The 12,213-nt window shown below is 50.9% G+C and overlaps 1 protein-coding gene across 1 annotated transcript; it reads left to right on the forward strand.

The window, feature by feature from the left end:
* The first annotated feature begins 1,678 nt into the window (after positions 1-1,678).
* Positions 1,679-4,887, forward strand: LOC135037948 (E3 ubiquitin/ISG15 ligase TRIM25-like). Its single transcript, XM_063954598.1, has one exon. The coding sequence runs from the start codon at positions 1,679-1,681 to the stop codon at positions 3,305-3,307; it is 1,629 nt and encodes a 542-aa protein (XP_063810668.1). The 3' UTR covers positions 3,308-4,887.
* The last annotated feature ends 7,326 nt before the right edge of the window (positions 4,888-12,213 follow it).

A 12,213-nucleotide genomic window follows, 5' to 3' on the forward strand; every position in this document is an offset into this window, starting at 1 on the left:
TTGCCTGTCTGTCCTTCTTAATCCACTGCTGATCCTCTCCTTCAGGTCTGTCTGCATTTATAACATCCCATAAATCATCTCTGGTTAATAGCATTTCTACTTTAAACTTCCATGTTTGATAGTTCTCATTAGAAAGCTTGCTAGCAGCTAGTCTGAGATCTGTGTAATTTGCCATAACCCTTCCTTGTATAGATCTCTCTATTCTTCTGTGGTATTGAACTTGTTTTACTCACAGTTTTCTTTCCAAGGTTCTCCTGGGTTGTTTCTTGTGCGTTACACAGTCTGCTGTCTGCGCCTGCTGGGACTTGCAGTGCGACTCGTGATCTGGATGCTGCTTAGGATGCACTCCTGAAAACTTTATCTTGTACAGACTCCAGTCTGGGCCCATAACCTGTTGGTATAGTGCGATGGATCGATACCATAGGTGTGCAGTGGGGAGCCTTAGATAAAGTATTACCTCAGGAGTTACCTTGTATACAGACAGAACGAGACTTGAGATGTATATCTTCTTTATATAGTACTGAAATAGCAGGATCAATACAACAGGTTTCAGTATCATCAGCTTATCTCCTTCTCCCTCAGAGACTCTTCTAGAATAACACATGTGTGAGGTAAAACAAACAAGTACATAACATATGCAACAGACAAACACTACATCTCTGAAAGTATACAGCGCCATCTGCTGCCCCTGTACGGTAACTACATGCATATAAACAAAACCATAGTCTGTTGTCCATATTTCAACAAAAGTAAGAACAAGTCAGGTTCAATTAAAAAAAAACTCATGTCGACTTTTTGACCTGTCGACATTTTAAATGTCGGTATTTTGACCTTGTCTGTATTTTAGATGTCGGTATTTTAACCATGTTGGGATTCTGACCTTGTCAGGCTTTTGATTGTAGGTAAATTGACCGCATCAATTCCCTAGTGTTCAAGGCACCCATAAATACATATACAGGTGCCGCTGGGGCAGGTATGGTTTCACCCCTTTGGCCTTGCACCCTGGGAGGCAGCACTGGTTCCACACCCCTAGTTCTGGCACTGGACATGGCAACACACCCATTCAGCATGTTATGCTGCTTTGCGGCAGTACATAGCATCTTCAGCAGGGTTGCCGAAATTCTGGCTGCTCTCTGCGGGAGAGAGCAGCCAGGTCAGCACAGCAAGGGGGCAGGGGAGGGCTGGATGGGCGGAGGAGGCGGGACGGAGGCGGAGCAAGGGCGGGGTCTAGCTGATGCCGCTTTAAGCCACGCCCCCCGCTCTGTAATGCCGCGAACTCCTGCATTACACTGCAGGGGGCGTGGCTATGATGACGCGATTCTGCAAGAATCGCGTCATCAACTGCCCGGACCGCCCACTTTACACACAAAGTGGGCGGACGGGCAGGGGGACCCCCGATTCCGGGATACTTGCCTGCTCTTCCGTGGGGCCGGGAGGGACACCCGATTTTCGGGAGCCTCCCGGCCAATCCGGGAGAGTAGGCAAGTATGATCTTCAGTGACCCTGATGTGCCATGACCACACCATCCCAGTTTTTGGACCTGGCTAAACTCAGGCCCTGTACATTGTGTCCATTTATGTGTGTCCCATAGTATGCCTCGCTCTGTGTGCAGAATGTGACCTCACTGGTTTCTGAGTATCAGAGACTTTCACTTTCATTTCTCTCTCCTGCTGCAGTGATGGCGTCTGCTGATCTGAGACAGGAGCTGGACTGTTCCATCTGTCTGAGCATTTATACAGATCCTGTATCACTGAGATGTGGCCACAACTTCTGCCGGGTCTGTATTAATTTAATGCTGGATATACAGGAGGGATTTGGAGTTTATAGCTGTCCTGACTGCAGAACAAAGTGTCTGGAGCGTCCTGTACTGATACAGAACATAACGCTGTGTAACATAGTGGGGAGTTTCCTGTCTACCCGGCCAGATCAGGAGGAGACTGGGATCTACTGCACTTACTGCGTGGACTCTCCTGTACCTGCTGCTAAATCCTGTCTGCATTGTGAGGATCATCTGTGTGATAAACACCTGAGAGTACACAGCAAGTCAGCAGAACACGTCTTATGTGATCCCACCACTGCCCTGGGGAACAGGAAATGCTCCGTCCATAAGAAGGTCCTGGAGTATTACTGCACTGAGGACGCTGCCTGTATCTGTGTGTCCTGCTGTCTGATCGGGGAACACAGAGGACATCAGATGGAGTCACTGGATGAGGCCTCTGAGAAGAAGAAGAAGAAGCTGAGAAATGTTCTGCAGAAACTGACCACAAAGAGAGCGGACACTGAGAATAGAGTGCAGAGTCTGCAAGAGCACAGGAGAGAAGATCAGGGAAAAGCAGCTGGTATAACAGTGGCAGTCACAGCCCTGTTTAGAGACATCAGGAGACAGCTGAAAGACCTGGAGAAGAGAGTCCTGAGTGAGATCTCCAAGCAGACAGCGTGTGTTTCACTCTCAATCTCTGATCTGATCCATCAACTGCAGAAAAAGAAGGACGAGCTGTCCGGGAAGATGCGTCACATTGAGGAGCTGTGTAACATGACTGATCCAGTGACTGTCTTACAGGAACCAGACACAGGGGACATGTGTGATACTGAGGACACAGAGAGACGTGATACCCAGGTCCATTATGTAGGAGATCTGGATGTGGGTCTCATCTCAGGGGCATTACACACATTATCTGATATAATAACAGGGATAAATACAGGGATCTATGTGCAGGAAGCTACTGACCTATTACTGGATGTCAACACAGCTGGTGATAATATAGAGATATCAGGTGACAGGAAAACTGCATCATGGTCAGATATAGACCAGAATCATCCAGAAACACCAGAGAGATTTCAGTGCAATCAGGTAATAAGCACCAGGGGATTCTCCTCAGGGCGACATTACTGGGATGTGGATGTCCGTAAATCAAAATGGTGGATGGTGGGGATGTGTTACCCCAGTATAGACAGGAGAGGAGATCAGACATACATTGGAGGTAATAACAAGTCCTGGTGTCTGTGTAGGTGGTATAATCGGTACTCGGTGATACATGACAGGAAAGAGATGCTGTTACCTAACAATATTCCCTATGACAAAGTGAGGGTATACCTGGATTATGAGGCAGGACAGGTGTCCTTTTATGCTCTGTGTGACCCCATCAGACACTTATACACCTACACTGCCACCTTCACTGAGCCCCTCCATGCTGCATTATGGGTATGGGACAGCTGTATTACTATATCTGGGGGAGCGACGGACTGGGGAGATGACGATATGAAATCTGCCCAGAGACTGGTGACATCACAGGGGGAGGAGATCTGAGTTATGAAACACTTAGCCAATAGAGCATACTTGCCTACCCTCCCGGAATGGTCGGGAGGCTCCCGAAAAACGGGTGACCCTCCCGGCCCCACGGAAGAGCAGGGAAGTCTCCCAATTTACGGGGGTCACCCCCTGCCTGCCGCCCACTTAACGAGTAAAGTGGGCGGTCCGGGCAGGTGATGACGCGATTTTTGTTGAATCACGTCATCGTACCCAGGCCCCCTACTGTATAATGCCGGTAATCGCGGCATTACACAGCGGGGGGCGTGGCTTAAATGACGCTGCCCGGAAACCATGCCCGTTCCGCCTCTGGTCCGCCCCCGTTCTGCCTCTGGCCCGCCCCCCTGTCACGTCACTTCATTGCCCGCCCCCCCCCCCCCCCCCTGCTGAGCCGACGGGCTGCTCTCTCCCGGAGAGAGCAGCCCAGAAGTCGGCAACTATGCAATAGAGTGACAGTGATTTAGGTCAGTCTTACTGAGGAACAGATGTACTAAGCCTTGGAGAGTGATAAAGTGGAGTGAGATAAAGTACCAGCCAATAAGCTCCTAGCTGCCATGTTACAGGCTGTGGTTGAAAAATAACAGTTTGGAGGTGACTGGTTGGTACTTTAGCACTCTCCACGGCTTAGTACATCTCCCCCTTAGAGCGGTGATTGGTTGCAGTAACTGTCAGTATATCCCCTACGACTAGTCAGCTCTGTGCTTGCTCCTATTGGCTGTAGTGCATGATGAACGCTCCACCTTATGTGGGTTCCATGATAATTTCTTACATAATGCAAGATAGATTGGACTACAAATCCCAGCACGTGTCTCTGATAGTTTTTATTGACTGGATATTTGTTAGATTCCTAAAATATATTTATTATTTCTCTGTAACAAAAATACTCATTATACAGTTTCCACTTTATACCAGACGACCAGGCAGCTGTTAAACTGTACTACAGACAGGGCCGGACTGGCCATCTGGCAGTTCTGGTACATGCCAGAAGGCGCGATGGGCAGGTGGGCCGATCCGGTCCCTGAGAGAGCCGGAAAGGCAGCGTGCAGCGCATCCTCCGGCTCTCTGGTTCAGCCGCCCCCCACCGGTCTCCATGGAGATGGGGGCGTGCCGCAAGTCCACGCCCCTGGACTCGCGGCGCGCCCCTGCCCCCCAGAAAGCGTCACCATGGTAATGGGAGGGCGTGCCACGAGTCCACGCCCCCATGAATCGCGGTATGCCCAGGTACATCGCAGCGGCACGCCCACATGACGACGGTGCGCATGCTCACGAGTGCCCGGGCCGAATTAGAGCCCCAGTCCGTCGCTGGCTACAGAACATATCTAACCAACCAACAACACCAAGAAGCACATTATTCTATTTCTTTCATCCACATAGGATTATAAAAAAAGAAATAAAAACAAAATACATTTTATATATATATATATATATATATATATATATATAGAGAGAGAGTACAATGTCCGCACTCCATACAACAGGGGGTCCAGCAGCGGGGTGCTCCAATATAGATTGTGAATTCAAATATACAATTTTTTAGAATTGCGCACTCACCAATTGATGAATAAAAAAGTTCTTTATTAATAGGCAAATACTCACAAAAATTACATAGCTAAAGTGCGTATGTGTAAAGTCGACGTTTCGGTCCACTAGGGACCATCTTCAGGACAAGCAACAGAACATCCTTGAGGCAGCTCAGCAAAAAACCTTTCTAGTGGACCGAAATGTCGACTTTACACATACGCACTTTAGCTATGTAATTTTTGTGAGTATTTGCCTATTAATAAAGAAAATTTTTATTCATCAATTGGTGAGTGCGCAATTCAAATTTTTTTTATATATACTGTATGTGTGTGTGTGTTTGTGTATTTATACAAATCAGTCTGGAGACAGTTTTACAATCATTTTCTTTTTCTATCACTATACTCATGTCTTTAAGAAGGCCGAGATGTAGGCCAAGTGGGTGACTGTGGTCCCAACTACTTAAGAAAAGAACAATGCTTTCAGCGTACCAGTTATTCTGTGTATTACGTATTATATTCCTCAGTCCATACAATGACATCCCCGTGTATTACTCAGATACATTATTTCCTCACTGTACATTGCTCATGTTACCATATTTCATTACTGCTTAGATGTGTCGCTGTTATATTCCCATGGTAAGGATCCCTCCATTACCCTACACCCACCCTGATGTGTCACTTACCAGCCGCACAATACCCCGGCTGCCACATATCATCTTGGCGGCCATGTGACAACTCCCAGCATCCTGGTGAGAAATCCCCTCTGACCCCATCAATAGAGTGTGACACATCATGAGGTGTAACCTATCACAGTCAGCGTATGTTCCCTCCTTACCCTGTGTTGTGTTATTCTGGTTGTGCGACGAGTATTGTGCTGCTGTGTGTTACTGCTGTATTGTGTACTATATACAACGAAGCATCAATAAATGTCTCATTCTCTCTCTTTATATTCATTTCTCGGTGTCCTGGGAGGTACAGAAATGTGTGAGTGTGTGGTGGGGAGTGTAACATGTGTAGACAGTCACATTATATAACACACAATGACACACTGACATACATCAGCCATGTAACTATGCATCTAGTCATAGGAGATTTTATTAGGCGGTGCACCATCAGTGGGATGTATTTAGCACCTCCTATTTGCCGCACCCCTTGTAGTATGTGATTTATATTGCATTGAGTGCCAATAGGAGATACTAGACACGCCCTGTGTCTAGTATCTCCTATTGGCACTCAATGCAATATAAATCACATACTACAAGGGGTGTGGCCACTGCAAATGAAGGGGGGGGCGTCACATATTTCTCATCACTCTGGGAGCATTCCATTCCAAGCACCTTACCTATATGGCGGTTTCTCACAACGGGGAACCTCTGAAGAAATGTCCTCCCTGGGCATCTGCAGTCAGTAATCACTCTTCATGTAGGAAATTACATGGCCCAGAAGATGCCTGTTTGTGTAGGAATATAACCAAGATCATCATTATGCAACAGAGGATCAACCAGACTCGTATCACCTCCTGACCCCTGCATCTCTCAGCCACACCCTCATACCCTCCCTGTGTATCCCACCCCCACCATCATCCCCTTCCTGCATCATCTCTCACCCCCATCATCCCCTTCCTGCATCTTCTCTCACCCCCATCATCATCCCCTCCCTGCATCATCTCTCACCCCATCATCATCCCCTTCCTGCATCATCTCTCACCCCCATCATCATCCCCTTCCTGCATCTTCTCTCACCCCCATCATCATCCCCTCCCTGCATCATATCTCACCCCATCATCATCCCCTCCCTGCATCATCTCTCACCCCCATCATCATCCCCTTCCTGCGTCTTCTCTCACCCCCATCATCATCCCCTTCCTGCATCATCTCTCACCCCCATCATCCCCTTCCAGCATCTTCTCTCACCCCCATCATCATCCCCTTCCTGCGTCTTCTCTCACCCCCATCATCATCCCTTTCCTGCATCATCTCTCACCCCCATCATCCCCTTCCTGCGTCTTCTCTCACCCCATCATCATCATCCCCTTCCTGCATCATCTCTCACCCCCATCATCCCCTTCCTGCATCATCTCTCACCCCCATCACTCCCTTCCTGCATCATCTCTCACCCCCATCATCCCCTTCCTGCATCATCTCTCACCCCATCACCCCCTTCCTGCATCATCTCTCACCCCCTTCCTGCATCATCTCTCACCCCCATCATCCCCTTCCTGCATCTTCTCTCACCCCCATCATCATACCCTCCCTGTGTCTCTCACCCCCATCATCATCCCCTCCCTGCATCATCTCTCACCCCATCATCATCCCCTTCCTGCATCATCTCTCACCCCCACCACCATCCCCTCCCTGCATCATCTCTCACCCCATCATCATCCCCTTCCTGCGTCTTCTCTCACCACCACCATCATCCCCTTCCTGCGTCTTCTCTCACCCCCATCATCATCTCTCACCCCACCATCATCCCCTTCCTGCGTCTTCTCTCACCCCCATCATCATCTCTCACCCCCACCTTCATCATCTTTCTGCATCATCTCACCCCCATCATCCCCTCCCTGCATCATCTCACCACCATCATCATCTCTCACCCCCACCATCATCCCCTCCCTGCATCATCTCTCACCCCCACCATCATCCCATGCCTGCATCATCTCTCACCCCCACCACCATCCCCTGCCTGCATCATCTCTTACCCTCACCTTCTTCATCCCCTCCCTGCATCATCTCTCACCCCCACCACCATCCCCTGCCTGCATCATCTCTTACCCCCATCATCATCCCCTCCCTGCATCATCTCTCACCCCAATCATCATCCCCTCCCTGCATCATCTTTCACCCCATCATCATCCCCTCCCTGCATCATCTCTCACCCCCACCTTCATCCCCTTCCTGCATCATCTCACCCCCACCATCATCCCCTCCCTGCATCATCTCACCCCCACCATCTTCTCTCACCCCATCATCATCCACTCCCTGCATCATCTCTCACCCCCATCATTTATCACCCCCACCATCATCTCTCACCCCATCATCATCCCCTACCTGCATCATCTCTCACCTCCACCTTCATCCCCTCCCTGCATCCTCTCACCCCCATCATCATCCCGTACCTGCATCATCTCTCACCCCCACCTTCATCATCTTTCTGCATCATCTCACCCACATCATCCCCTCCCTGCATCATCTCACCACCATCATCATCTCTCACCCCCACCATCATCCTCTCCCTGCATCATCTCTCACCCCCATCATCATCCCATGCCTGCATCATCTCTCACCCCCACCTTCATCCCCTCCCTGCATCATCTCTCACCCCCACCACCATCCCCTGCCTGTATCATCTCTCACCCCCACCTTCATCCCCTCCCTGCATCATCTCTCACCCCATCATCATCCCCTCCCTGCATCATCTCTCACCCCAATCATCCCCTCCCTGCATCATCTTTCACCCCCATCATCATCCCCTCCCTACATCATCTCTCACCCCCACCTTCATCCCCTCCCTGCATCCTCTCACCCCCATCATCATCCCCTACCTGCATCATCTCTCACCCCCACCTTCATCATCTTTCTGCATCATCTCACCCCCATCATCCCCTCCCTGCATCATCTCACCACCATCATCATCTCTCACCCCCACCATCATCCCCTCCCTGCATCATCTCTCACCCCCACCATCATCCCATGCCTGCATCATCTCTCATCCCCACCTTCATCCCCTTCCTGCATCATCTCACCCCCACCATCATCCCCTGCCTGCATCATCTGACCCCCATCATCATCCCCTCCCTGCATTATCTCTCACCCCCACTATCATCCCCTTCCTGCATCATCTCTCACCCCCATCATCATCTCTCAGGTAGGGGGTGTTTAATACACAGGGGAGGGGTGGATAGTGGAGTGGGCTTAACACATAATTTTCCAGAGGGAGGGCAGCTTGCTTGACTGCAGATATCACCAGTTCCTGGAAACAGATTTCTTAGCTTTGAATGACATAAAACACTAGAGAGTCCTACCTTTCAGGAGATACTGAGGACTTCGAGATCAGAGTTCAGGAGCCAGAGCAATCCACCAACGAACATATACAACTGCATATTAGGCGTGTGGAGCTAGAGCTGGAACCAGCAGCAGGAAGGTTGATTTCTCTAGTTGGGCATAGTAGAGACAAGCTGCCAGTGTGCACCGAAAGGGGAGAGTCACAGCTTTTATACCCTCTGAACAACTCTAAGCCAGACCGAACCCGAGATATCTGGCTGAAAAGAGCAATTAACAGGCTCAGATGGGGACCACTGCTTTGAAGTCAGATATCTCCAGTTCACCACGGCCGACTGTCAAAAATCCCTTATACTCCTGGGGTCCTTGGGCAAGTGCCCATTGAGCCCATACGAAAAGACAGCCCTGCCTGCCATGCATCTGTCACAATCCATCTCACTTTGTTTCTCTCAGTCTCCCCCCTTCACTCTGTACCTCTCATCCTCTCTCCCTTCACTGCGTCTTTCAGCCTCCATCTCACTTCATTCCTGTCTAGTGCCGCTTACACACAATGCCCACAGTGGTTGTGCCCCTTACTCAATGCCCACAGCACAGTAGTTACTTGAAGCTCCGCTCCAATGCCATCCGAAGCTCCTCGCGCTTGGTTCTATGGAAGAGACATCTTGATGTCACTCCCTTCACATACTGCGGGAGCCGGAAGGCGGAGCTCAGTAGTGAGCCCCAGCCTCCGGCGGCAGTGCAGGGAAAGAGCCACTGGCAAATGGATAAGGGCTATATCACACAGAACGGTTTTGTCTGTAAGGATAAAACCGTTGCGTGTAAAATAGCCCTAACATACAGTCTCTACATTAGCCCAGGCACACCACACCCGCACACCTATGTGTTCAGTGGCAATACAGTCCTGGCCTGGCGCAGCAGGAGTGGGGACAGGAGGAGGCACTAAGGAAGCCAATCCCAGGTCATTTTTTCAATCCCGGGATTCATGATTGAAAAACTCTCAGTCCTGGGATTTAGTTGGTCAATTTAAAAAAATCTTTCATGGCCCAGCAGCACAGTAACTCCTGAAAAAAGAAAACGTATTTTTCTCCTGTGGGCCTGTGCTGGGCCATGAATGTTATTATATTCCTGTGGTGTTAGGGCCTGACTGGGGGCCCAATATTACAGGAATAACATAAATAACATTCATGGCCCAGCAGAGGCCCACAGGAAAATGATGAACCTTTCATAACTCACGGCCGTGCCCCAACACCACAGTAACCGGAATATAATAACAGTCATGGCCCTCCCAGCTCACACATAAAATATACATATCATCATCTCACGGACCAGCCCCACAGGCAGGCCCGGCGCTAACCGCTCAGCAGAGCCTGCAAAGGCGCTTCTCCCTGCTCTGCTTCTCTGCTGCTGTTACTGCAAGTGTCGGCTGCCACTGCGCCTGTCACATGAAAGGCAGGGGCGCCGGCAGCACAGGGAAGGAGAGGGAGGGGGGTGCTTACATGACAGTGTGAGAGAGCAGCAGCAGCGGGGGAAGTCCCTGGAACTCACTGCGGAGCCCAGCCTCTCCACCTTGATCTCAGTAGTAGGAGCAGAAGAGCATATGCCGAGCTGTGATTGGAGGAGCTCGGCACATGCTGATTAGAAGAGCCCCTGATTGGAGGAGACTGTCACATGCTTCTCTGACACCTGGAACACGGAGAACTCACAGCATGGACACTGTGAGTATTCATCCTGCCTCCTCTGTCTCCACTGCACAGCAACTGCTCCTGTCTCTGTAGCTCCTGTATAGTCTGTGCCCAGTAACTGCCCCCCCCCCTCCCCAGAATCTGCCTCCCTCCTTTCTCCCCAGCATCTGCCTCCCCCCTCCTCTATCTACCTTTCATCTGCCCCCTCTCTCTGTCCAGCATCTGTCTCCCCTCCTCTCTCTGCCAGCATCTGCCCCCACTTTACAGCACCTGCCTCCCCTCCTCTCTCTGCCCAGCTTCTGCTCCCCCCCCACTCCCCAGCATCTGCCTCCCCTCTCTCTCTCTCTCTGTCCAACATCTGCCCCCCTCTCTCTCTGTCCAGCATCTGTCTCCCCTCCTCTCTCTGCCAGCATCTGCCCCCACTCTACAGCACCTGCCTCCCCTCTCTCTCTGCCCGTCATCTGTCCCCCATCCTCTCTCTGCCCAGCATCTGCCTCCCCTCCTCTCTCTGCCCAGCATATGGCTATCCCACCCTCTGTCTCCCCCCATCTTTCTGCCTAGCATCTGGCTGCCAACTCCCCCCTCTCTGTCCAGAATGTGGTTGCTTTCCCATTTCTCTGTACAGCATCTGGCTGTCCTACCCTTTATCTACACAGCATCACACTTTTCCATACCCAGTATCTATCTCCCCTCCTGTCTCTGCCCAGCATCTATCTCCCCTCCTGTCTCTGCCCAGCATCTATCTCCCCTCCTGTCTCTGCCCAGCATCTATCTCCCCTCCTGTCTCTGCCCAGCATCTATCTCCCCTCCTGTCTCTGCCCAGCATCTATCTCCCCTCCTGTCTCTGCCCAGTATCTATCTCCCCTCCTGTCTCTACCCAGTATCTATCTCCCCTCCTGTCTCTGCCCAGCATCTATCTCCCCTCCTGTCTCTACCCAGTATCTATCTCCCCTCCTGTCTCTGCCCAGCATCTATCTCCCCTCCTGTCTCTGCCCAGCATCTATCTCCCCTCCTGTCTCTACCCAGTATCTATCTCCCCTCCTGTCTCTGCCCAGCATCTATCTCCCCTCCTGTCTCTGCCCAGTATCTATCTCCCCTCCTGTCTCTACCCAGTATCTATCTCCCCTCCTGTCTCTGCCCAGTATCTATCTCCCCTAGTGTCTCTACCCAGTATCTATCTCCCCTCCTGTCTCTACCCAGTATCTATCTCCCCTCCTGTCTCTACCCAGTATCTATCTCCCCTCCTGTCTCTGCCCAGCATCTATCTCCCCTCCTGTCTCTGCCCAGTATCTATCTCCCCTCCTGTCTCTGCCCAGCATCTATCTCCCCTCCTGTCTCTGCCCAGTATCTATCTCCCCTAGTGTCTCTACCCAGTATCTATCTCCCCTCCTGTCTCTACCCAGTATCTATCTCCCCTCCTGTCTCTACCCAGTATCTATCTCCCCTCCTGTCTCTGCCCAGCATCTATCTCCCCTCCTGTCTCTGCCCAGCATCTATCTCCCCTCCTGTCTCTGCCCAGCATCTATCTCCCCTCCTGTCTCTGCCCAGCATCTATCTCCCCTCCTGTCTCTGCCCAGTATCTATCTCCCCTCCTGTCTCTGCCCAGCATCTATCTCCCCTCCTGTCTCTGCCCAGCATTTATCTCCCCTCCTGTCTCTACCCAGCATTTATCTCCCCTCCTGTCTCTGCCCAGCATTTATCTCCCC

Source organism: Pseudophryne corroboree, unplaced genomic scaffold, assembly GCF_028390025.1.
Source record: "Pseudophryne corroboree isolate aPseCor3 unplaced genomic scaffold, aPseCor3.hap2 scaffold_690, whole genome shotgun sequence".
NCBI classification, from domain to species: domain Eukaryota; kingdom Metazoa; phylum Chordata; class Amphibia; order Anura; family Myobatrachidae; genus Pseudophryne; species Pseudophryne corroboree.

Coding starts and splice junctions, on each gene's coding strand:
- LOC135037948 (XM_063954598.1), top strand. CDS start 1,679: ATGGCGTCTGCTGATCTGAGACAGGAGCTGGACTGTTCCATCTGTCTG.